We start from the raw sequence: 26,186 nt of genomic DNA, 5'->3' as shown, positions 1-26,186 counted from the left end.
GGGATAATTGGGTTATTTGGTCAGCACAAAACTACAAAACGAATAACAAATCTTCTGCTTTTCACCAGCATGTTATAAAGGCCTGACCAGTTATCGAGATTTTACTCACACGGAATATCGTTTCAAACTCAATAACCAGCAGATGCCAATTTTAAAACCTCTACCTCTCCTCATACACATACCAGCAATTCACGTGAAGTTGATTTTTGTCATAAATGCCCTACGGCTATGCTGCTCAGCCTTTTGACCGAGTACGGGCAGAATTCAGTCCCGGAAAACCCATCATAAGCAGAAACCGATACATTTCAGCATAAGGTTTGGTTAGGGTTTTTTTTTTTTTTGTATCACGTTGAAGTGCAACACAAGCCTTATCTAGACTACTTAAAGGTCAGAGTGCCGGATTTTTTTTGTGCTGATATGCGTACTTCCATAGTCTTCAACACTCGAAGCAGCTGACTCATACGGACTCAGGAGGTTGGTACTTTCATAAGACATATGGAGATGTTTTGGGCGTAATTTAACGTGATAACCAGACTCCTATAACGTTACGGACCGGAGTTAGCAAGAACTACCGGAAAAGGACTTTACAGAAAAATGGGGCAACTTGAAATTACTATAGGTCAGTCCCTCTCACCAATTTCTGCTTGTTTTGTTTTGTTTATTTTGCCAGACGGCCAGTCCAATGCACTCTATTCGAGACCCTCTTGCTCTTCACCACTGTCCCCTCTGGCATCCATTCTTTTTTCTTTATGGCTGTTGTAAATTCTCCTCATCTCTTCTTCGTACTTGATAAAATTTTCCCCAAACCGTGTCCACGCTTTGTACGGAACCGTGATGGTGTTACGGTAGGGCGGCCTCACCTCACTTACCTTCAGGAAAATGCCGTACCTGTTGGATCCCACGTCGAAGTAGAAGCGCTTGTTGTCCACTCGGAAGGAGGTGCCCTCGGGGAGCTCCGGGGGCTCATCGCCTCCCCCCCGGCGATCCTCTATGTCCCCCTCGCCGTATTCTTCGATCAGCTGGACCAAAGCATCCCTGAACTCAATCATCCCTTGCGCCGGAAGGACGATTGTCTGCTCCTGTCCCAAGCTGTGGCCAAAATAACCCATCATGCCAGGTCCCCTACTCATGGTTTGTCTAATCCGCAAGAAGCGCCCTCGCTGATTCTCCTTCAGGTCCAGGTAATACTTTCTGTTGTCCCTCTCGATGTACTCCGTTTTGAGGACGCTGTGAGGGTGCTCTTCGGAGCCGACAGACACCGGAGGCGAAGGCGGCGGGTGCTGCTGTCGCCTCCGGGGATGCTGCTCTTTGCCATTGCTGTGCTCGTGCCGGTGACCGTGGCCGCCTTTCAGGCCCAGGTGGGCATAGTGCTCGATGAAGTCCCCCAAACAGTCCTTCAGCTCGGCGGCCACGGACAAGGAGAGGGTCAGCTTGCTTTTCCTAATGTTGTCCTGCCTGCCTCTTCCTATCCAGACCTCGGCGATCTTCAGGAAGCGGCCTCGGGAGCTCTGTTTCACATCCAGATAAAATCGCTTTTTCTGGATGTCCACCCTCTTGGAGGCCAGCTCCTGGATCTCCATGCAGCCCCCCTGGGAGGAGGCCGGGTAATGGTACTGCTGCTGGGACTGGGAATAAATGCTCCTGTGCAGGCCAGAGCCTCCCAGGTTCCTTCCTCCTCCTCCTCCTCCTCCTCCTCTCCCTCTTTCCATCTTTACCAATCAGCTGGAAATAATACATAACAGAGACACAGATGACAACATCAGCATCAGGGGCCTGCTCGCCTGCTCGGCGGCGTCTCTGTTCGGCGCTGCTCTCCCTACAAAGACGCCCGCATCCCTCTCCGCTGCCACGGCACGCAGCATCGCAGCAAAAGGATCCCGGGAGCTCTTCCCCTCCCCTGCTTCGGCACCGGCCGGCCGGCCAGCCGACGTTCCCCCCCCCGGATAAGGGAGCCCTCCTTCCAGCGGCACGCCGGCCCCAGCGCCCTCGCCGTCTGTCCTCCCTGCCCCGGCAGCCTTCCCTGCCCTACAGACCTCCCCATGCCCCCCCTCCACCCCCGGCCCAAGTATGGCAACCTGCCCCCCAGCCCAGTCCCTCTGGCTCTACAGACCCCTCCGGCTGCCCCAGCGTCCGCTCCCCCCGCAGCGGGGAGCGGGACCCCCGGGGAGGTGGGTTGGTTGGGGTGCCCCTGTTGGGGGGGGGGGGGGGGCACCCATCCTCCCGGGGGTCTCGCTCCCCGCTGCGGGAATGCCGCTGCATTTCCCCTCTGTCAGCCGCCGCTGCCCTTCCTCCCCGGGGCACTGGGGGGGGAACGGGGGGGGCACTGGGGTCCTCCCCAACACCGCCCCCCCCCCGGTACCCCCAGAGCCCCAATACTGTGCCCTCCATCGCTGCGTCTCCTGCCCCAGTGCCCCCACACCTTCACCTCCTTCCCCCCCAGTACTGCCCCCTCCGCTGCCCCCCAGTACTGCCCTCCTGCCCCCCCCCCCCAAGCACTGCTCCCCAGTGCCCATCATCTCCTGCCCCAGTGCCCCCAGAGCTTCACCTCCCGCCCCCCCCCAGTGCCCCGGCACTGCCCCCTCCCGTGCCCCCCATCGCTGCATCTCCTGCCCCAGTACCCCCAGAGCTTCACCCCCTTCCCCCCCAGTACCACCAGCACTATCCCTCTTCCCCCCCAGTCCCCCCCCACCACTGCCCCCCGCCCCCCCAGTACCCCAACCCTGACCCCCTGCCCCCCCAGCCCCTCAATATTGCCCCCCAGCGCTCCCAGTACTGACCCCCCCGCTGCCCCAGTACTGCCCCCCCCCAGCGCCCCCCGGCACGGCATCTCCTGCCCCATCGCTGCTCCCCCCCACCCCTCCGCTTCCCCCCCGCCCGGTCACTCACCCCACAGCGCCCATCGCCGCCGTTGCCCTTCAGCCGCCGCCGCCGCCGCCACCGCCCGCAGCCGGCGGCCCCGCCGCCGCCGCCGCCGCCCCCCCCCCCCCCGCCGCGCAGAGCCACGGGCTGGCGCACCCCCGCCGCCCGCTCCGCCCCGCCCCGCCCCGCCCCGCCCCGCCCCGCCCGGCCCGGCCCGGCCCCGCCCGGCCGAGGACGGCGGCGGCGGCGGCGGCGGCGGCGCGGTGGGCGCCGTCTGCTCGCCGGAGGGTGCGCGGCCCGCCCGGCCCCGGGACTACATTGCCCATAATGCCCCGCGGTCGCCGGGCCGCCTGCTCTACCGCGCATGCGCGTCACCTCGGGTAACCTCCCGCCGCCGCCGCCGCCGCCGCCGCCGCTGCTGGGGGAGACGGCCGGCTCCGCGGCGCGGGGAGGTGGCTGCCTCGGTGACGTATTAACGGCGCGACGCGAGGCGCCGTGACGCTGAATGCGTGCGCCGCCGCTGGTGAGGGGATTGGTGAGCGGCGGGCGTCCGTGAGGGCTGGGGGGGGGGGGGGTCTGAGGTGTCTCCGCCGCCACCGCCGTGCACGGTGGGGCCCGGGAGGAGGCCGGTGCGACGGCGGGAGGTGGAACGGGGCCGCCTTCCAGCCCGCCCCCGCCGCTCGGCTGGCCAGCGTCCCGCTGTCGGTCTCGGCCTGCTGCGGGCACCGCCGGGCCTTTGGGACCCCGACCCCGGTGGCTGGGGGCCGGGAACGGTTCCCGCCGCGACCTTCCCGCCTTGTGGTACCGGGAGACCGGGGGGTGCAGGCGGCGTGGCCTCCCGGGATGAAGCTTCTCCCCCCGTCAAGGGGGTTCCTGCTGCTCGGGTGGGTTCGGGGTGCTCGCTTCGTGCCCGCTCAGCGGTGAGAGGCGGTGAGGCTGCATTTTTTTCCCCTGAAGAAATACGAAGTTTTGGTCCCTGTGCGAAAACTGTGCTGTGGCTCCACTGCCGGTGGTCCCCCGGGGATCCGTGCTAGTTTGGAGCACGTCTCATCATTGTTGGTTGGCAGCTGCCCGTGCAAGGCTTGGCACTCACACGTTCAGGTGCTTGGCTTAATGCTGGAAAGGTGGGCGATGCCGTGGCGAGCAGCGCTTGCTCGTGTGGTGTAGTTACCAAAGGGCGCTCCTGAACTTTTAGCTGGTGTTTGCAAAATGCCTCGCTAGAGCTGCGAGGGTGGCAGGTGGTGATGTGGGTGCTGCAGGGTGTCCGTTCTTTGTTTGTTTCTAGCTTCTCTGCTGCTTTTTCTCGTTTCCAGCGCTTGCAGCTCCCAGGAACAGAGTGGCTGTAGTCGAGGCATCTTGCTAGTGGTTATTCTGTGTCTGTTTTAGTATTAAAATATTTTTTGAAGTTGTCTCTGAGGTGGCTGAGGTTGGTTATGCTGCTGCAGAAGTGGACGGGTAACCAAGGGAAAAATTTTGCCTGGACTAGATAATCAATTAAAAAATCAAAAGGTGGTTTTGAGTCCTGAAGAACTGAAATGGCATGATTAGCCTCGGATTTGTACTTTCTTGTTGGTCTGGAAGTGCAGCTGGAAGTTACATTCTTCCTAAGACAGTAGTGGCCCCATTTGGTTGTTTAAGTATATTGAGCACCTAGGGACTAGTGGGAAGAAGCAGGCTGAGAAATTTCTTCTTTGTGAACTGTTTTGTTCCATCTCCAGGAGGATTTCTAAATGATGCTAGAAGCAGTCCAGGAAGAAGCTGGAACAGCTCCAATCCAGTCATCGTTTGCATCACAACTAGGAAATCCTGCTCCACTTCCCTGAAAGGAAACCCCAGTCGTCAGGGCTGAAGATCTCCTGCTGTTTCAGACAGGGTGTCTTCCAAATTTAAATGTCTTCTAACTTTTCTGTGGAGTGCCTTCCTGTTCCAGGAGGTGCGCCCTGCTTCCTCATGCCCTGGGAATAGGCTGTCTCTTCTTGGTGAGCTCATTTTGTTTGAATCCCGGGCTGGCAAATTCGTAAGTAACCTCGGCTGTCATCTAGTCTGCACCAGAGAGCTTAGCAGCACGTGTCTTGTTTGGCTGTAGTTTGCCCTAGAAATTCTGCATGGTTTTTATCTTGGTTGTGGGCTCACAGCCCTGAGGTCCTCTGCAGGGAATGCAGGCCTTGGGGCAGTGTTTGTGTGAGTCTGGTAGGTCTTGTTTTGAGTTTGAATTTTTCCTGACTTCTCTTTATCAGCAAATGCAGCTGACTGCTTTTAAGCTAGGTGGCTGGTTCCTATGCTGTTATCCAAAACACCAGATTAATTTGTCTCATTAACGAGGGTTGTGCTGACCAGAGATGGCACTAGGTGTACTCTTCTCTTCTGAGTCACTGATCTCCGTAAAACTAGACTTAACTTCTTTCCCTAGAAGAACTTCAAGAGTTTTTCTTGGCTTTTGTCTTGTTTTTCTTACTGACATGTGAACAAGAATATAATGCCTAAAGCTCTTCTGCTGTTTAATGTGGGCAGCTCTGTAAATGTCCATTCTTGTGCACAAAGCGTTTTAAGTTCAAGCTAGTGATCTTCCTTAACGTTGTTCTGGCCTGGTGATAGTAACAGCTTGTGTCTATACAAACTATTGACTGCTCTATTTTTTTGTTTGTTTGTTTTTTATGTAAAAGTAACAGAAATGCGGAAAAAATGAATAAAATGGATTTGCATGCTACTGGTCTGCAGAATAAATATCCGCAGTGGATGCTTACCCAAAACCAAGAGGGAGTTCTGGGTGATAAAAAGGTATGTCATCACATGGGGGAAATTTAGTTGGTTGCAGGCTGCATAATAGAACAACATTGGACCATATGCTTTTAGTTAGACCTATGCCTCTGATATTTGTGAATGCTTACTACTGTTTTGTTGTATGAACTGTAATTAAATTTAGGTACTCTTGTGTTATTACTGGTTGAATTAGCTTGTTAAAGTCTTTTTTTTTTTTTTTTTTTTTTAAATTAAAAGATCATGTATTGACCAAAGGCTGTTGCTATTATCTCTATAGAAATTTCTTCCTGACAATCTTGAATTTCAGTGGCAAAACCACACAAGTATAAGGGAGCTTTTGATGCATTGCTCACCCAGTGTTGTGGGCTGTATACCAGTAAGGACTGAGGATTTTTGATCTATGTAATTTGAGAGCTCAAAACGCAGTAACCTCAAGCTCTAGCCTGACAGGGGAGTTTGTTCTGGTAAGGCCCTCCAGCTCTCTGCATTTGCACATCTGCAGTATTTCAGAAGATTTTGCAGCTCCGAGGTGTCAGAAGAATTAATTGATCATCAAGGTTAAGTCCATTTCTGGCATTCCAAGAATGTCAGTGGGTCCTTGGATGGTTGTGTTTTTCCTGCACATATGAGCAGTTTCAGTATAAAATTTCCCACTAAAAAGGACCTTCTCTTTTAACATCTGAAACTGGTTTAACAATTAGAAAACTTATTGTGAGAAGAGCGGGAAACTCAGTTCAGCAGTTTTCCTTCTATAAAGTGGGAGTGAAAAATTAGTAGCATGGATATTACATGTCAGTTAAAACCAACATGACTTTAATTCTCTGTGGTGCAGCCTGTGTACTGTGGCACCCTGCCACAACAAGCGCTTTGAGGAAGGGTTTTGATTAAACTTTCACCCTTCGTTAACCAGAGGAAATATTTTGTTGTGCAAGCATAAAACCAGCAGTAGCTTTGTTTCACAATCTCCCCCTTCCAGGCAACTTATTGTTTCTGAAACTGTATTAAAACCTGTTTTGGATATTGTGGCCTCTTTTGATTGACAAGATTGTTTTGTTTAAGTGTTTTCCGGTGGTATTTAACCATATTTGCTATTACTGGCATCGTAGCTTACTTGCATGTTTTTAATCAATCTCAAGGTTTTTCAGGCAGGTCAACATTACCAGTATTGTGGTTCAAGTAAGTTTATCAGTCAGTAACTTTTAGTAAAATGCTTCTGAAAGGCGGGGCAGGGTGGATATGCCAACCTGAGTGTTACATTTCACCTTGCCTTGTGGGCTTAAATCTTCAATTTGTAAACTTCTGTTCATCAGTTGGAGGATATTGGTCCTTTTCAATATTGCACATAGTTTGAAATCCATGGAGTTTACTTAGACCTTTGTGAAGTTCCTTACATATTATCTCTGCCGGGGTTAAGTGAAGTGGGCTGGCTGAAATGTGGGACTGCGGAAATGGGGAAACGGAGCTATTGCATAAAGCTGTACCAAAATAGAGATGGGCCAGAGGATTTTAGCCTGACCAGATTTGACTGACTTGAAAAATTACTTAAATTATTGTCCATTATGTAATATTTTTTTCCTCAAATTTGAAGTGGGAAAGTGCTACAGCATTTGAAGTAACATTGAGGGGGTTTTGACACTGTTAAAAGTGGATGTTTTCCCTAACATTGTTCTTGGAAAGCTACTGTATCTCTTTGGCAGGAAGAATCCAACTAAACTAAATTGAGGTGAAAACTCAGCCTGCACGATTTCAGTGCGAGTGCTCAGAGTTATGCAAAGAAATCGGGGCATGAACCCGAATGTTTTTATAAAGGGGGGGGGGGGGGGGCGTCACCTTATTCTTAGTTGACAGTGATACCGGCCCTGCGTGTGGAGCGCAGTTCTGCTGCAAGGTTTCAGTAACCACCGGTGCCAGCCTTGCTGGGATACAGCATTAGAGCTGCATGCAGTGGTTGCAGTGCCGACACATCTCTGTGGCAAGGTTAGGTGTGGCCAGTAACCAAGCCTCTTCCAAATGTTGTTCGACAGAAGCCTACTGTTCAGCAGAGTGTTTTGGAAGACGGGCTGCCGTTTCTAGAGTTCTGCGGCTCTGTCGTTTACAGCTACGAAGCCAGTGACTGCTCCCTTATCTCGGAAGATATCAGGTAATAGCTCTTACCCTGTGGTTTTTGTTTTTTTCTTCTTTGAGTGCTTTTTCCTTTCTGAAAAGGTATTGGCTCTTCTCTCTGTCTGCTTTTCCTGGGCTGGTTGTGCATTTGATGTGTCCAGAGGTCAACAGTTCAGCCAGAGAAAACATCTGGTTGTGTTGGCTGTCTTGTTACATGTGGCAAATGTGTCTTACTGGTTGCAAGCACAAACTGAACCTATTTCTCATGATGGTGAATTATCCTGTGAGGGAGATCCCTGGTTCGTCTACACTGTGTGGTGGTTTAAAAATACCTCTCCATTGTGCTATGCAGTTAGAGTTTCCCATTTGGTCTTTTTGTGGGAGACGCCATCGCTGAACCTTGCGGTCCCTTTAAGCAGAAGCAGTAAAGGCTCTAACGCAGGTTCTTGGCCTTTCGCAGTATGGATAATTCCTTGAACTTCAGTGACTTCATGGGGAAGTATGAGCTGTAAGACATCAAGCGTATGTGTTAATTCATAACTACGGACTGTATGTTTGAAAACAAGGTAGTACATACATGATCCAAACAGATAATTATTGTTCCCCCCTTTTTGCACAGTACAGCTCATGCTACTGGAGAAAAAAATTCTATACGTAACTTTCAGTGCAGTGGCATAGATAAAGAACAAGCTTTCAAGGGAATATAAACTATTCCATCAGCTTTTGTATATGGCTATTTCCTGAGGCTTGCTATACACTGCTGTTTGAATGCAGTAAGATCTGCTAAGGTTTGAAGGGTTTCTTGTAGCTTTTGGGACCAGCAGGAATTTCACCTCATTATAGTCTTGATTTTAAAATGGTTTCTGTGTCCTGTACATGTGAAAGGAAAGATGCACTGGCTGTGACTCTCTTGATCATCTTTATGTAAGATGACTTAAGCCTGGTATTTTAAATAATGGTAGAAGAACAGTTAAATGTGAAGAATATCTGTTTCGTTTCAGGCAGAGTTTATCAAATGGGGCTGCTGTTGGATTTGATATTGAATGGCCACCGTCATATACTAAAGGAAAAATGGCAAAAATAGCTGTAATCCAGATATGTGTAACTGAGGAGAAGTGTTATTTGTTTCACATCTCTTCCATGTCAGGTACTGTAATTGCTCTCTTCTTATGAGTTAGGGCATGAGTTGCCCTCTGTTTCTTGTGATTAAGTTTGAACTTAAGCCTTGAGCAATAGCTGGTATTTCACGCTACATTAGATAGTAAAAATCCATCCTTCTCCCCTTCCCCACCTATAATAAAGGGATTTATTCTTTGAGTATTGCCTATGTATATCAAGAGGATCTTAGCCCAAGCCTTGCCCTGTGTGCTGGCATACAGCATTTTAGGTTCTGAACGGGGCAAAAGAATCTTTCTTGAGGATTATTTTTCTCTCTGGGAAAGAATATTTTAATTCAGTTTTAGAAAATTTAATTCCCTGCTCCTATAATGAGCTTTCTGTTTCATGCCAAAATAAACAACGAACCTAAATTTAGTAGGCTGTTTCTTTTTAATTTGGCTTCAATAACAAAAACCTTCAAAAATGATGGCTGTTGTGCTGTTTGTTCCCAATACCTGCATTTTGTGACACTGGTTTTCAGAAAGAATACTGGATACCTGGTGTGATGCAGCTGTGGGGAAAGAAGGGGGTGTGCTCTACAGAGTCTGAATTCATTATGGATGTGAATAAAAGCTTCCAGATAGGGGAAAATAGGAATGAGGGAAGGAGGCTGCAATTTTATAACCTTTGGTTTGAATGTTAGATTGGAACTATGCCTGTGAGATGTCTCTGATTTCCCTGGGGTGTGCATGCTGAGGTATAATAGCGATAATTTTAATGTTGGTGTTCAATCCTTTGTCATTTATAGCAAATGGGGTGGAAAATTTAATTGCTGGAGGCTATTCAATCCAGGAGGCAGAAAGGTACAAGCGCACAAAAGAAAAAGATTTGAGGAAAGGAAGCTAAGAGAAGAAGAGTCATAAAAAGCTGAAATGATTTTGATTCTAAAAGTGAAGATGTTTGTGTGTTGACACTGAGTATGATTGCATGTAGGGTACTGTGTGTTACAGCAGAAGATGGTGTTTCCTCCTGAATAATTTTCTAAAACTTCTGTTCTTGTCAATGGGAGATGTACCTTGAACTGAGTGAAATGTCAATGTTTTTGCAGGAACCACAGCCAACTTCTGCTTATTACGCAGAATACATTCGATCTACAGAAATGTGGATGTTGGCAGAATTAGCCAGTTGCATAAGATTTACCAGTTTTGTTGCAAAAGATAATGCTTCCTTCTGCAGGAGGAAGAGAGTGGAGAGTTCTTGGACTCTGTATAAAGGACAAAAATTACATATATTTGTCAGGAAGTTTCTTGATAGCTATCTTGTTTTTTACTTTTTTTTTCTTGCAGACTTCTAAGAAAATGAGGCCTGTTTCTCAGATTGTAGCCTCTGTATAGTCTAAACTTAGATGTATTTAGTTCATACAGTCACTTTTCTAGAAATGAGGTGGTGGAAATGGAGCACAAATCCTCTACTGGGAAGTTACCATCCTTGAAGGTTTTCATCATGATATTCTTAGGTGAAAATCCCTTGTTCAGTAAGTCAGCTGCATAAGTTGCAGGCTTTTATTCAGCTCAACTGTATTCATCTCCTCTACAGAGGATTCTCCATATTGTGTTATGGCTGAGGTGCTTTGGCAGTGTTGTAGTTTGTCTGCATCTTACAGCACTGGGCTACTACAGTTTTGAGGGTTTTTAACAATAATTTTCTAATGCTTTGAATTGGACCTGCAACTTCACAGTCCACAACACAGCTGATTGTGGCTAGAGTTGCAAAAGTGTTTGTGTAGTGCGTCAGTGGTAGCCACAGCAGTGTGGAGGTAGTTGTGTAAAAATAAAATCAGTGATGCAAACTGATTGTTGAAGTATATAAATAGGTATTACAGTAGTGAAAAGGTGAAATTTGAAATCAGATCCAAGCCAGATATTAAGGACTATGTGTTTGTGCAATACTGCCTGTTTGTAGATGCTAGAATTACACTTGAGACTAATTCAGGGTATCCAGCTGTGGGTTCCCGAAGGTATGTATTAAATAAGATGCTCTGAATTTTAAATGGAAACAAACACAGAGGGGAGAAAAAGGCTGCTTTTGTTCCAAGTATGGAGTGTCTGTGGCTGTTCCCTCCTGTACAAAACCTTATATGAAAGCTGCATGCTTTTACTCGGTCCTGTAAATATGAAAATACCCTTTGATGCAGGATTGCTGTGCCAACAGTTTGGGATAAATCAAAATATAATACTTAGCATTTGTGTACTTCCTTGAATATTTTTTTTTCATACTTACGAGACTGACTTGCCTGGGCTTGGCGGAGGATCTGGTTGGCGAAGTCTGTTTTCCAAATGCTATTGTTGGACCAGCTAAGCGTTAGCACTGAGTATGCCTCCATAGAATCCCGTGGCTATGGTTTAAACTGTTTCCTGGGAATGGGAAATGGCAAAAACTGGGAAGGAATAATGTGGACAATAGTAGAATCATACTGCATTTGGTTTCATGAGCATGTGATTCTGAGAATTAAAATATCCTTTTCCAGTTAGAGGTTGCCTTTTTTTTATGTGGTTTAATGATCAGTAAGACAAATGAAATAAGGTGGTTTAATTTTTTACTTGATATATTTTCAGATGCAGAATGAATTTGTGTATTTCAAATATTTCATTCCTGTTTGTCTGCAGATGATACATTACAATCAATTGGTGTTTCCAGTTGTTCCAGAGTACAAATGGTCACATCAACAGAGCAACTTCGGGGGCTTTTCCTCTAAAAACACAGGTCTTTGCAGATGGCCTTTGTGCTAGGATTTTGTCATTTCCATTAGACTTTCTGGCATCTTCCAGTATTTAGTTTCTCATGTTTGGGCTTAATCTATTTTAGGTTTTCCCAAGGGACTCAAAAGACTGCTCGAAGATGAAACCATTAAAAAGGTTGGCGTAGGAATTGAGGGAGATCAATGGAAGCTGATGAGTGACTTTGAAATCAGACTGAAGAGCTTTGTGGAGCTGGCTGACATTGCTAATGAGAAAGTAAAGCTTAAAACCTTTTTGGTGTGGGAGGGGATCTGGTTATTGTGCTATACAAAAGGAGGCTTCCTTGTCTTCATAGGAGTTCAATTGTGATCGCAAACATATTCAGTAGAATAAAGCAGTTATGTATTTAACTTATTAAAAAAACCAAACGAGTTTAAACAGAACTCTCAAGCAAGTCTGCAGAACTAAGTACTGTCTTTCAGTGAGCCAGTTCTTAATGAACGTTTGTCCCCTTTCAGGTCTGTTCACCTTTTGCATTTACAAGCTATGGCTTTTTAATTCAGCTGCAGATAGATTTTTTTTTTTTTTTTTTTTTTTTTTTTTTTTTTTTTTTTTTTACTACTTAGTGATGGAAATTGCCAGATTGTGTCAAGTCAGGGTCCTAATGGCGATGGTGTACTTGTCCCAGCAACTGCTGAACCCTTAAAATAAGATGCAAGAAATGCTGCGGAGGCAGTGAAGGACTGATGCCTGTTTGAAGACTGGCAGCCCTCCTGCCAGGGCTTGCTTGATGCTGGAAGGAAGCATCAAGGTCTTCCGTGAAGACCTCCGTGGAGAGGTGTTTGCAACACGATCTGGAGCCGTAGAACTATCTTTGTTTCCATGGCTCTCAAGTCATTGTCACCTCTGTTCTCACGTGGGTGCAGTTTCCAGCGCTTGATGACCCATTGTTTAGAAGTAATGTCGCACTTGGCACACCCTGAATTTCAGTGTAGTTGCATTTTGGTTGGATATTATTTGAAGTAGGGAGATCTGTGCCTCCTTATTAGGAAAGAGAGCAAAAGGTTCATTACCTTCCAAGTCATCCTGCCATTCTTATTTCTAGCATGTCTCTTAAAGCTTTTCTGTCTTCTTGTATATGTATATGTATCCTTACCTGTACTCGGTCTCTCCATGGACTTCTCTTTTTCTTCTGTGCTTTTATTTTTTGTTTGTTTGGTAGGACAATAGCAACAATTGGAGTTTCCTGGTGGAGGACAGAGATTTATGCCTGCAAATAATACTACTTATACCTGTCTCTGTTCTGTGCTTTATGTACCCTGTGTAATTAAATCACAGTGGGGGAGAGGGGAACATGATGTATCATCAGTGTTTGGGGCAGTGTTCTCGATATGAGCCACCTTGACGTTTCAATTCCTAGTGGGTTGGAAGTTGTACAAATTAAACTGTTTTGCTCAAGCAATAGAAGGAGCTGTTTCTTTTCAAACTTGGAGTTTCCTCAGTTCATGCGCCCACCCCCACCCCCCTTTTTTTGTCCCAGCATCCGACTCCAGAATAATTTGTAATGAAGATGAGCAATGTGATCTCTGATAGCAGCTTTAAAGTCTTCTGCTAAAGAGAAAACAAACCAAAAATAAACTTGAAAGTGAAGCTTGAGAGAACAAAGAATAGGGTTATACATAATGGCACAATGTGAGGGGGAGGGCTGGGGGAACCTAAAATGAACAGCGGGTAGGGTTTTTTTATACCAGATTTAAGGGGATGAGCTGATAATGCTGCACTGCTGCTGTTAAGCTCAACAGTTCTGAATGTTTTGCAAGTGCTTGCAAGTTGGAATAGCAGAAGACTGTGCCCATAAGTCCTGGATCCTTGGGGTCTGAAGGAAAGTTTCCCAAACTGGCTATTAAGACAAAAGCATGTAGCAACCGTGATTGACAAGTATGATTACAAAAGCAATTGAAAATAGCAGTGTGGTGGGGTGACTTCTAGAGACTTCTGAAGAACTGCTTCCCAGCACACTGAATAGTGGTTAGTGTGGTCTATAACTGTGCTCTTTTGCTTGCACTTGGGTTCAGACTTGCAAAAGATGACAAAACACTCACAGGCAGACTTCAATATTCCTGTCTTTATATTAAAAAAATTCCTAGTGTTTGATACTGAGTTTCTCTAATTAGAAAGGCAAAAAACAGAAAAATCCTGGAGGAGAGAGGGGTTGCTGCTTAAGTCTATGGCTTTTATTTTATCAACCTGGAGACTACATTGTACAGCTGTTTCCTATTTTTGGTAGTGTGACAGTACCACCTCACATTGTGTGTACTTACCTGACCCTAATGCCATCCTTCCAGCCTGACAATGTAGGTTTGCCCTTTAACAGTACAGTTTCAGGTCAGGGAAGTACAGCTTTCGAATGGCCAAACTACCTTTTAATATGATGAGAGCAGAATTAGGCCTGGAGAACAGTTACTGCTTTGAGAAACTAGTTTGTTCTGACTAACCCAGAGCTCTTTGTTTCTAATGAAGGATTAAGTACACTTTGCCACTTCTAGTAATACATTCTGCCAGGTCCAATTGCTTTCCCCTTTAAACAAGACCTCTGGTTTTTGTTCTTTCCCCAGCTGAAGTGTAAGGAGATATGGAGTCTCAATGGTCTGGTAAAACACCTTTTCGGCAAGCAGCTTTTGAAGGATAAGTCTGTCCGCTGTAGTAACTGGGAGGAGTTTCCACTCAATGAGGAGCAGAAATTGTACGCAGCCACAGATGCCTATGTATGTACAAGAAGAGATCGCCATTCCACCTGTATCAATAAATTCGTTCTCTGCTGTGCTGATAGCTACTGTTTTTAATGCCTTTCTGCTACAGAACTTAATGAATGTAGGAAGACCCTGAGGATAGGGGATGCTTAAAGGTGGAAATGCCACCAAGTAGGGTGCTGTTCAATTCCTTGTCTTTTTTTAAGTTTTCTAAACCTCAGTGCTCATCTAGAGCTTCACAATGTCTTCTCTGTTGAAGATGGTACTGCTTGTACCTGACTTACATACTGAGATCAATTGAAGAGGATATTGTGGTGAACATTTTGCGTAGAAAATTGAATGTAGATGGAAGAAAGAAACCCTATTCCACAGCAGCCTTGAGCCTCCCATGAGATCCTTACCTCTTAATGTTTCATGGTGTTGCAAGATTTGCCTTTTTATTGAAGTCTGTTCGCGAAACAGAGCTCCTGGAAGTTTTGCTGTGTTCTGAAAGTGCCAAGTAACACAGGCACCAGCAAGTATGCCTGAGGAATGTCTGTCCATTTGGACTCACTTCAAGTTGTCACCTCAGGGAAGTGAGTTTCAATGCAGCAATTGGGTGAATTTTATATCTGACTGTATGGAGTAAGTCGAAATTCTTGCAGCATGATTATCCCATATAGGTGTAACATGGCTGATGTGTATTTGAGTACAATAATCGCTTATGGAAGTGAAGAGTGGGCAATTATTTTTTTGGTTCCCTTGTCTGCAGGTATTCACTTCAGTGTGTTAGCACTTTTGGATGTGTTTTTTACTGGGATTTTTGGTCATCGTTCTTGAGCTGCTTATGAACTAAAATCCTCTTAAATATAATATGTGAGAAAATTAATAAACAACTTAGAAGAAATACTACCTTCTCCAGTGGCTAACAGAGCAGAACCACAGTATGGGTTACCAGGAAGAGTAATTTAGTTGCATATGGATTTTTGTAGCTCTGTAGAAGTCTCTGCTTTTCACTATTTTGAAAAGAGCGTAGTTTTCCCACAGTTCTGTGAAGGGATTTACCAGTATGCTGCTGGGTGCTGCCTGCTTCCTGGGAGAAAATTGTTCTTTATGACAGCAAAATAAAACCCCTTCAGGCTTTTATTTCTGTGATGAGGTTAGATACAGGAAGGGAGGTGGGACAGTGGTCTCTGTTTTCTTTTCTGACTTGAGAAACATTGCATATTTTTCTAGTTTAGTTAAATGTTAAACAGTGGAGGGTTTAGCACCTGTTAAGACCCAAGCCAGTAAGGAAAGGAGCTCTATTTTTGGTGTCTGGTGCAGCTGCAGGAGCCAGCTTTTTCCAGGCAATGCCTCTTTCTTGCTATGCTCTGTTCACCTGGCCTGCCTTTTGGAGCCTCACAGGAAAACATGAGGGAGTAACTTGTTTCTTTTTCTTTTCTCCTTAAGATGCTTTGGTTAACATGTGCAGGCTAATTAGCACATTCCTAGCTTTAGGCTGCATTTTCCTGTTAGAACTTATTATTCATATCAAGGGAAATATTAAGCACACAGAATCTATCTTAGTAGGTTCATAGCTATTCTCTTGGAGCACTGCATAAAATCTGAATGAGGTGGAGCAGATGGTGAGACTGGGAGCAGAGTACTTGGAGCTCTCTATTTGCAGCTAACTTTGTAAGATAACCATGCTGGGATCTATGTAAGAGTATCCACTACAATGTGGACCCCAAGTCAGGACTTTGCCTTTTGTGAAGCATTCTGTGAAACGTAACTTGGTTGTGATGAACAATGCAGTAAGGCAGACCATTGACTGTTATACGGCATGGACCAACAACTCGGAATTTGATGTTCGCAATGTATTCATGCTGTGGTTTGCTGAATTAATTCTTGGGGTTTTTTTTTTTTTAGTCTCTAAAGATGTTGTTTCTCTGCAGAGTACTGAGTACCAATTTCTTTCCCTTTCTTTTGCAGGCTGGCTTCATCATTTATCAAAAACTGAAAAATATGAATAACGGTGACCGGAAATTATTTTGTGTAAGAAGAGGTAAATTATACGTTCAGGCATAAGGAATTCATTCAACGTACGATTGAATATTCTATTTCCCAACAGGTTTTTTCATAGTATCTTTGTGTCAGGATTGTCTGGCTTCTGGGTGATTAGAGATCGCTTCCAGAGAGCGCAGACTGTAAAGGCTCTTAGATGACCTGTGTTACCATGCTGTGTAACTATTTTCCATAGTGATGTAGGCATGCAATCTTGGTATGTTGTTTGTTTCTGCTGTATACAGAGATGGTAAGAATTTCTGCTGTCATTCTAGTTTGTTTATGGAAGCACTTCAGTGAGTTAATTTCAATTCTGCTGACGCAGGGACAAAAATCTAGTTTAAGAAGAAATAAGACAACAAAAAAAATAGATGTTATGAAGTAATGCATTTCTTGAGGTGTATAAATAGGACTCAACTTTTTTTAGAGCAGCTTAGCATTATTTACTTGATTAGAAAAGTGATTCTAAAATGTTAGGTTTTGTTCACTTCCATGTTTCATAAGGGAAGTTAAGTACTGCATGTAGCTGATGGTTGAAAAAGAGGTGGGGGGGGAAGTTTTTTTCCTTTTGTACTGGCCAAATTTTACTTTTCTAGCAAAGACAGAAGTGGCAGTACTATCCCCTTAATATGTGGTGCAATTTTTTCGGCTTTGATTTAGGCAGCATATCTGCGTTAACGGCTCTTTTCTGGAAGCTGGAGGGTGTACTGGGGAAGGATGACTTTGTAATGGTCCTGTTCTGTGTTCTTTTTCCCCGAGCATGCGTAACGGGCCACTGGAAGAGATGCAGTGCTGAAGTACATGAAAGCTTAGCCTGATTCCGTGTACTTGATTTTTTTTTTTTTTTTTTTAAGCACTGGAAAAGGCTGTCTTTATCAGCTGTATATCTTGTAGATATGCAGTTACTTGGATGGAACTTATTTGCATATAGATGTTAGACCTCAATTAATGTGAAATAGCTGTGATGGCACTTCTTACAGATGACATGTCAGAGGTTGTGAAGGAGCGCTTGATTTCACTAGCTGAAGAGATAACGGACCTGGCTTCTCGCATCCCTGACTCTTCTGGACAACTTGCAAATTTGCAGAGGTTAGGTTTTTGCCAGCCTGTCTCTACTTTACCCCTAAGATCGGTGTTTTGCTCTTGATCCACAAGGTCCCATGCAAAAAAATACTTGTGTTAACAGCTGTCTCTGTTACCTGTGAGTCCTTTTCCAAGAAAAGAAAGCACAGTATGCTTGATGGGGAAATACTGTCTTTATACGTAGCAGCTTAAGTTTTCACTGGTCTAATTGCAATGGATTTGACAGTGAACTCTGCCGAATCTGTTTCTTCTTGCCAAAATGCCCAGCAATACCTTCTTTTATAAATACTTGGGACTGTTGCATGACTACTAGAAGTCTGGAGACTTGATACCAGCATGGGGGCAATAGCACAAACAGTGTTTTCGGAGAGTCTTTATAGGTTTTCTTCAGTGTAAAGAAGTTTAATTTTCTTCTCACAGAAGTGGAATGCCAATTGCATGTGAATGATCAGCCTTTATATGTGAAGTTTTGGACAAACTCTATCTGGAAAAACAGACTACTTTAGAATCCTTAGTTTTACTTGTGGCTAAGATGTACATAGTAACTGCCTTTATCATTTTGGTTTGACTTGTTTTACCTTCTAGGGCTGCAGAAATACTAGCTGGCATATCAGAGAATGTAAATGCCTTAAGAAGCACGCTGTTTCATTCAGGTTCCCCTCCTGTACTGGAGAGGAGCTGTGGTGCAACTCCAACAAATCTTGAAGCAGAGTCAGCAAACGTTGAAGCACAAAAAGTTGAAATGCCTGAATTTGCTAAACAACTTGAAGGCAACTTCAACATCTGCTCTGATGCTACACTAGCTGGCCTCTGGGAGGGAGATCTTAATGAAGAAGAGGCAGGGAGAGATAACACTGTTGGGGAAGATGGGGCTGCAGCAGCCAGCTCTAAGGACAAAGCAGACGGAGACGACTTCATGTCACTAGATATTACTGAGCAAGAACTTCAAATCTTGGAATGTCAGGCTGCAAAAGAATTGGTCAACGAAGGTACACCTGAGGTAATAAGAAAAGCCCTCGTTAATCATGGACACCCAGCAGAGGAAATGATCTCATCCTTAATTTTTCCCGAGACTTTAAAAAGTTCTGTTCCTGAGAGAATATGAATGTGGGCTGGAAGAGGGGCTCAGAGTCTGGAGGATATTTGTGGAGATAGTCAAGCACTGAGATGCTCTTCAGTGACGTGACTGGAAGGATTAGTACTGAATACAGAAGCTCTAGATAGTCTGGTTAGTTTTCCTTTTTCAGTTGCTAATATGTTATCAAAGAACTTCTTGCAGTATGGCGACAAATTCTGTACCTCAGCATCTCTGACTTGGTCATGAATAAAAAGCAGTTCTTTTTCTAAGGGATCTGTAAATAGCAGTCCTTCTAGTGACTGCTGAATGTGGATTGATGCCTCTTAAATCAGGTTATAATTTTCTTATGTTCTGAGTGTTTGACACGTCTGGTGATGCTACGGGTTTTGTCTCTTACTACAGGGCCTTGTTATGTTCTAATATTTCTTTCAGATTTTTTTTTTAATGGGCAGGCTTCAGAGCTGAATGTTGAGGTTAGTTATTTTTGGTAAGAAGTAAAGGCATACAGAGAAATGATTTATAGTATGTATAGAAGGTTGAAAAATTGTGGGAAAAATAGCAATAACTTGGCTGATAAGAAGAAAATTTTTTTTTTTTTTCTTAGGAGGCATGCTCCACAGACAACGAACAAAATATTTCCTGTGTCATTGAAAGTGATGAAGAACTGGAAATGGAGATGCTTAAAGTGAGTGCCTCAGGGTTTTGGTTTTTAACTTTTTTCTGTAACGATGATGCTCTTGGGTCACAGTGGAGTGTCGTGTGGTTGAGGGGAAGGAATATGAAGCAAAAGAGTGTTGCTTACAGAAGGTGGACAGAAGACAGATGAATGTGTGGATACCTAAGGAATTCAGTTTACTAGTGTTAGACTTCAGTATCGCTTGCATCTTGCCGCATCTTTACTATACCAGCTTGGACCTGATCTACCCACTTAGTGCATTTGTGTAGATCATCATTCATAAACTGATCTGCTCCAAGCATCATGCATTCAAACTCTTGTCCAAGGGGTTGAGCTGACAGGGCAGTTTGTGTGCTGCAGGTGCTGCGAAGCTGGGCTGTAGGTGAAACTGCTCTGTAGCCATGTTTTGCAGACCTCTTTTAAAGTGTTTCTACTGGTATAACTTTTATTTCCTGAAATGAAGATTTAGATGTTGAGTCTTATTTTTCTTTACCCTGGCTTTTTTCCTGATCCCCCAGAGAGTGCTCTATGTATTTCAAGTCAAATGACCGAACACTTCCACCAGAGCAGTCAAGTGTTCCTGTGCTTGTACACATGTGAAGGTTAAGTGTATTGGTTTCAGCTAAGTAGGAAGCAAGACTCAAAGGTCTGGGGTAAAAAGTTGAATTTTCTTCTAGGGAGGGACCAGGTCTCTACTGGATGGTTCTCAGTGCTGCATGTCAATCTGATATAAATGCAGTTCTGGTAAAAAAGGCTAACTTGAGTAGAAGGGGTTCAGTTAGTGTTCCTCCAAGTACCGTGTTTCGGAAACAATGAGTGTAGCATGACATTGGGATCCCATCATTTCTCTTTCTGTTTCTTTGTGGCTCATCTCCTAAGTCACTTCTCTGTGTAACTTGTGCCTTCATCTAGTTGAAAGTCAAAAAAACCTCAAAAAACCAAAACCCCAACCGTTGGGTTTATAAAATAACAGATTTTAATGTCTTAAAAATTTCAAAGACCTTTTTGCAAAGAAGAAACAAAAGCCATTGTTTTGGTACCCAGGAAATGGCTCTTGGAATGTGAATATTACTCCAAGTCGTTTGACCACTGTGCTTTTCTTTGTACTGTGTGCCAATAGGTCTAAGTTTCATGCCGTAAGTAGATAAAAACTCATGTGTCCCTTTATCGTATTACCTCAGATATGAATTGTATCTACCCTTTCATGCTCCAAAATAACTTTTTCTCCTGATTTCTCAGTCTTTAGAAGATGTAGATGATTGCGAAGGAGTTTTAACTGAAGGAGAGTCCGATAAAGCTAGAAAAACTCCTGACACAGAGTTGAATGTTGCACCAGGTGGTGAAGAAGATGAAGGCATTGAGGAAGAAGAGGAGGAATGTTTGGGTATGTTTTGAATTATAGTGCATGATTAATAAAAAAAAAAAACAACCCACTGTCTATAGAAGCAGATGTGGAAGCACAGCGACATTTTGTGCTTGGTTTCTTAAAGCAGAAAGTTAAAGCTCATCTGGGTATCGAAAGGAGTACTTGTCTGTGTGTTGAGATGAAAATTTAAAGGTGTTCTTGCCAAAACACAGTTGACTTCTGTGACGATCAGTAGACGTTATGTATGCTTAATGGGAGTAAAACTGATCTGGGGATGTGGAGGTCATGCAGAATTGAGGGTGCCTATTCAGAACACAGCAGAGGGGAAGATGGTACCTCCGGTACATGCTTTTGTTCTGTTGTCCCACTACTGCTGCTTCGTGGTAGAATTCTTAGGAAATTCTGGCTTGGGGGTGATATTGACCTAATGCTTTGGTGGTGGCCCTGTGGAGACAAATGGGGAAAAGAGGTTGAAATGTGAAGTGAAATACACCTCGGCTTGTTTGGAAGGTGTGGAAGCTTTCACTGCGTGAAAGCTTTCTTCCCTGGGTCTGTAAGTTAGACTGCGGACCTTGTCACTGACAATAACAGCATCAGGCAGGAGAAGAGCCGCTTGCTTCTTCCAAGCAGAACGTGGGCTGCTAGATGGGGATGGATGAGTTAATTGTTTCTTTGTTCAGTTCATCTCTGAACAATAGCCAGACAGGCTGTTACAGGGAATGTGTGCTGGCCCAACGGACAAAAACTAGGTGGAGATGTCATGCTTTCTACTGCTGAATGTTAATTGTAAATTTCAACAGAGATCTTGAATACGTTTATGCAGTGGTTACAGCAAGATCAGCATTCCCTTGTGTGTCATTTTTGGACCATGACTTCGTTAGCAACTTGCAGTGTTGGGTATTGATTAGTGTAACTTCAGTAGGGTCTTTCAAGGCATGCCTAGTAATACATCTCTAGTACCTTGTCTGAACATGTTCCAAATAATGCAGCTATGCGTTACAATACCTATTGCTTTATTATCTCATTAATCAAGCCATATGTTCTCCTTCTCATGCAGAGTCTCTGAGGAGCCTGTTTGCTTTTTTGATCCCTTATTCTAGCCCAAAAATATCTCTGGAGTTTGATATGTCTCTTATCACTGCAGTTGCCCAAATCCTAGGCCCTGGGCATCACTAACCATGAGCAGACTGTTGTCTGTCAAGACAGTGCTTTGTCTTTTTAAAATTTAATCACAGATGATTTTTTTTTTCTCCTCTGTCCCACTAAAGATCCATTGCTGCCAGTACCCAGTGAAAGCCACATCACATGTCTGAAGACTTATTTTGGGCATTCTTCTTTTAAACCGTAAGTGTATTTACTGTTAAAATGTACACTCTAGGGTTCATTTTCTTTCCCTTCTTTCAACTCGTATGATTTTTTTTTTTTATTACTACTTATTTTAAAAACCACTAACAAATAGGACCTGTGCTAAATCTCTAGGAAAAGAAAAGCAGCCTTTGCCACAACAAGATGTCAAAATCAATCTTATGGAGTATTAACTACAATACTCTGCTCTCACAGTAGAGGATGAGCAGAGTATTAACTACAATACTCTGCTCTCACAGTAGAGGATGAGCTTCTTGGTTCTTCTGACAGCATACCTCCTGTGATTGAAGCTTTATTGTATCGGGTCTAGTTCAGGTGTTTTAAACAGCGAGCAACAAACTGCACAAATGTTATTCTCTGTATGATAAACTTCCTTAGTCTGGTTATCCTTTGTTATGTGGCTCTAATTAAGGAGGGACAGGCCTTTATCTAGTGTGGTGTAATCTCAATGCAGTATGTGGTTATGTACTCAAGCATTGCTGTTACAGTTCTTAAGTTCGATGGGAGTGTGATGAAATCTTCTTGGATGACTAGTGGTGGAATGCTTTCTGTGCAAGACACAGCCTAAGAGCAACACTTGGGGTGAAACTGTTTTACCCAATTAAAATATTTGGTAAACTTTTGGAAATGGGGGCGTGGGGATTTTTTTAATTAACCGCAGTTATGTACACTTGCGAGACCACAAAAGGATGAAAATTGATTGGCAAAATCAAGGTCCTGTTCAGAATCTCTTGTGTTGAAGATAACTAGTTTACACAGTGTTTCTGGATCAGTTACTAAGTATGTGAACACGGTTTGTTTTGTGATCTTCTGTGAATGACTGTATCAAATGTTGCTTGCCTTAGTTAGAGATCCCCACTATAACACTGGTGGGACTACCTGCAGTAGTTGGAGTGTTTGAGCGGTTGCACTGTGCAAAGACAACACTCTATAAGGCAGCCAGAAGTGTTTCTTTAACCTCAAATTCAACTGAATATGCACTTTCACAGAATTTACATGTTATGTGTGGTGGCAAAAGTAAGATATTCCCCGTTGCTTAATTTAAAGGGTCCAGTGGAAAGTGATCAATTCTGTTTTAGAAGACAGAAGAGATAATCTTGTTGTCATGGCAACTGGTAAGTTACCTTACATCCTAAGAAGTGGTGAAAAATCTTTTCCTTTTTGGGGAGAGTAGGGCTCAAACTCAGAGACTGTCCATGTGGCTCATCTGAGCAGGGTGCCCTGATTGAGACTGTGTAAGTCTGAGCCAGCTATGCTGGCTACTTGTTTTTCTGTCCTAGCCTTTGTCACTGACCTTGCTATAGGGAGGGGTCTCGAATAGATGCTAACCATATTTATCTTGCATATTTGTTGCTCTATAGCAGAACAAATATCACCCTTTGGTGGGAGAGGAGGGGGAGCTCAACAAGGTGTTAGAATTGTCTTATGTAGCTGTGTGTTATAGCTGCATAGAAAGCATGATGTTTGAGTTCTGCCTTTCTTCTTTAAGGCTATGGAAAAAGCTTGTGCTACCAGTTTCCTCCTGTTTACACTGGATGTACAGGAATTGTCATCTGTCCTCTTATCTCCTTGATGGAAGACCAGGTGCTGCAGCTGACGTAAGTAATGCAGTAGTAACAAGCTGCTGCTGTATTGCCTGTGGAAACCCACGGATTCTGCTTGTGGCATTTCTTGGTGTTTAAGGTTGCAGCTTCGTACAGCAAGCTGTTTGTGTGTCAGCTGTAAAGCATATGTTTCTCAAGGAACACATGGAAACTGTGTAAATAGTCTAAGATCACTGGATTTGCCAATTACGTGAACTGTAGGCTGAATTAGCAAAGGATCTATGCTGGTGGGTGGTTCCTGAAGGTGGATCCTTCTCAAGTATTTCTGGATTCACAGGCCCTTTTTTGTGCAGACCGAAATGATAGAGAAGCTTCACAAGCTATTTCAGTCTGTGAGAGTTATGTCAAAATTTGGTAGGGCTTCCTTTGGGTCTGAGAAGTAACATCTGAACAACATCGAGCTGGAAGCTGTAGGCCGTTCGGATCAAAGTTATGGCACAGACTTTTAAGACAGTGTAGTAGGTCCCCTAACACCTGGTCTCTTCATTTAAAAGGTCTGATGGGGGAACTAGTGGGTGACAGTGAATTGCTCTTACCTGAGCAGTTAGAGGTGTTGTCAAGATAAATCTCTTTGATTTTAATACCTGATAATGCTTTCTCTATGTGTACTTGCTTTCTGTTATAACAGCTATTCACTTCTGACATTTTTTCTTTTAAGCTGTGGGGATCGTGCTGAGTTGTCTAGTTCGTTCCTGCCTTGTCCAACTTAGAAAGAACAGGTCTTTTGTGAAAGAGAGGATATAAAGTTTTTTGAAGTAAGGAATATCAATTATGTGTGGTATTTTCTGCTGCACATCATGACTGTGTGCAGATGAGTGGCTGGAGAGCCTAAGATGGCTCTATAGCGAGCTTCTAGACTGAGTATTGATCAGCAGGGTGTCTATATGTATTCAGTAGCTTCTTTGGCTTTTATACTGTTTTCTTCAGTGGAAAGGGTTTTTTCACTACCTTCTCAGTGGGTCATTCATTTAGAAGGCTGAGGAGACTGAACTTCTACAACCTAATGCAATTCAGTAATTTGTCTATCAGTCTGGGTGCAGTTCTGCCAAGGACTGAAACATGGAGGAATAAGTGGGGAGAAGCTATCGAAACAAAAGACTAATAATGGTGATTTACTGCGTTTTAAGAGGACAGGGGTTGTGGGGTCTTCAAAGAGGTCAAATATGAAGCAGCTGAGCTGGTAAGTGTAACTATTGTATCTGTCATTAAAAAGCAGCCACCTGATTGAAAATTAGCAGATGCAGCACCAGTAGCTCACAAAAGATTGAAAGGAGAGGCAAAAAATTGCAAGCTAATGTGGCTTATATTCAAATGTGGTGAACTGCATAAAATAATAGCTAAAGAAAATAAACTTACCATATTTTCTCCTTTTCAATGTTTTATTAGTAAACTTAGCTCTCGTGCAAGGAAAATGGTCTTTATTTCTCTGATTCGTTATTGCGCTAATCAAGTGTGTGTGGTGTGGGGGTCATATGGAGGGAAAGCGGAAGAGGATTTGGGTGGCAGGAATAGCCACTGACTCCTCTTGCTTTTTCAAAAGGTTTTTCCCACAAAGATCCTTGGAAGAATGTAGTCTCTGACCGCGCAGCTTGAACTTCCTTTATGAAGAGCTGGCATAGGCTGAAAGCTAAGGCAGAAAGCATTGAGTGTAAATCTGTTCATGACTGTGCTTTTTATTTCTGCAGAATGTCAGAGATTCCAGCTTGCTTGCTTGGTTCAGCTCAGTCAGAAAACATCAAAGAATGTATCAAAGCGTAAGTCTTAGCTAAGCTTTCTGGGACTGCAGGTTCTGAGAGTTACGTTTGGGAGGTGGGATCTCTCCCTGATCTGTCATCGCTGAAACTCTTGATTCTGGCTCAGACCTGGAACCTGGCAGTCAGTGGTATTGCTTGCGTTCACCCAGGCTGAGCATGTGGGATGCTATAGCCACCCTCTTGTGCCCTCTGGCTGGGGAGATGGGGCTTGCTGTCTCAGCTTTATGTTGCAATTTATACAGGATTTTACACAGGTCTTAGACCTGTATTTGTCACCAAGTCATCACAACAGTCTCTTCTTGTTTTAAAGGCTAGTAAATCCCTCTGCTGTTTTACCTTTTCCTGTAACGCTGTATACTACCTTGCTTTTACTGTTGTGGAATGTGTTCTACGGTCTTCACTTGTTTCCTCTTGTTCCCTATCCAGAAGTCTGTACTTGTTCTCATTTACATTTTCTAGACAATCATGGGGTTTTTTCACTTGGTTGAGTTGTCTAAGGTTTTTCCTTCTGTGACAGTGTATTTTCTTGATGTTTTCAGGGGTCAGTACAGAGTCATATATATGACTCCAGAGTTTTGTTTGGGGAACTTGGAGTTACTTCAGGATCTTGACCGAACTATTGGTAAGTTGGGGATAAGGTTGTGGATGAGTTGGCAGGCAGCTGAAATTCATAATTACATTTGAACTTAATTTAATGCTTCAACATTTTTCACCAGTTTCTTACCACTAGTGAGCTCAGAGGCTAGTGTAGTGACTGCCAATAAATGGTGACAGAAGATCCTGTTGTTGATGAAAAAAGGTCATACGTGAGTAGTGTCTTTAGCATGGTCTTGACATGGGAATGTTAGACAGGTTCCTGGGAACAGAGGTGCTAAAACACTTATCTTCAAATCACAGGAAGTGAAATGTGTATCACTAAATATTTTA

At 44.1% G+C, this 26,186-nt stretch overlaps 2 protein-coding genes across 28 annotated transcripts in view; one reads left to right on the top strand and one right to left on the bottom strand.

Annotated features, from left to right (window-relative positions):
* PURG (purine rich element binding protein G) overlaps positions 1–2,939 on the bottom strand; it is a 31,858-nt gene extending 28,919 nt beyond the window's left edge. For 7 of the 11 annotated variants that reach the window (XM_030022697.2, XM_030022686.2, XM_041128839.1 and 4 more), the window contains exons 1-2: positions 2,887–2,939; positions 870–1,722 (exon numbers count right to left, since the gene is read on the bottom strand). In XM_030022697.2, coding sequence (XP_029878557.1) covers positions 870–1,709 — 840 coding nt within the window. In that variant the 5' untranslated portion in view covers positions 1,710–1,722; positions 2,887–2,939. Of the gene's footprint in view, positions 1–299; positions 1,723–2,886 lie in introns of those variants that run through there. The other 4 variants (XR_005934002.1, XM_030022711.2, XM_030022672.2 and 1 more) reach the window with 2 other exon arrangements.
* Positions 2,940–3,275: 336 nt separating this feature from the next.
* Positions 3,276–26,186, top strand: part of WRN (WRN RecQ like helicase) — a 48,450-nt gene continuing 25,539 nt past the window's right edge. For 4 of the 17 annotated variants that reach the window (XM_041124834.1, XM_041124833.1, XM_041124853.1 and 1 more), the window contains exons 1-16: positions 3,530–3,983; positions 5,523–5,637; positions 7,644–7,759; positions 8,724–8,869; positions 11,686–11,834; positions 14,174–14,323; positions 16,262–16,334; positions 17,314–17,422; positions 18,002–18,416; positions 19,099–19,179; positions 20,410–20,554; positions 21,805–21,880; positions 22,949–23,016; positions 23,391–23,499; positions 25,191–25,259; positions 25,799–25,881. In XM_041124834.1, coding sequence (XP_040980768.1) covers positions 3,973–3,983; positions 5,523–5,637; positions 7,644–7,759; positions 8,724–8,869; positions 11,686–11,834; positions 14,174–14,323; positions 16,262–16,334; positions 17,314–17,422; positions 18,002–18,416; positions 19,099–19,179; positions 20,410–20,554; positions 21,805–21,880; positions 22,949–23,016; positions 23,391–23,499; positions 25,191–25,259; positions 25,799–25,881 — 1,915 coding nt within the window. In that variant the 5' untranslated portion in view covers positions 3,530–3,972. Of the gene's footprint in view, positions 3,395–3,528; positions 3,984–4,013; positions 4,877–5,522; positions 5,638–5,917; positions 7,760–8,723; positions 8,870–11,685; positions 11,835–14,173; positions 14,324–16,261; positions 16,335–17,313; positions 17,423–18,001; positions 18,417–19,098; positions 19,180–20,409; positions 20,555–21,804; positions 21,881–22,948; positions 23,017–23,390; positions 23,500–25,190; positions 25,260–25,798; positions 25,882–26,186 lie in introns of those variants that run through there. The other 13 variants (XM_041124848.1, XM_041124837.1, XM_041124840.1 and 10 more) reach the window with 12 other exon arrangements.

Source organism: Aquila chrysaetos, chromosome 1, assembly GCF_900496995.4.
Source record: "Aquila chrysaetos chrysaetos chromosome 1, bAquChr1.4, whole genome shotgun sequence".
In the NCBI taxonomy this organism is placed as follows: Eukaryota; Metazoa; Chordata; class Aves; order Accipitriformes; family Accipitridae; genus Aquila; species Aquila chrysaetos.
The sequence above is the reverse complement of the archived record's forward strand: the minus strand, read 5'-3'. Positions and strand labels throughout refer to the sequence as shown.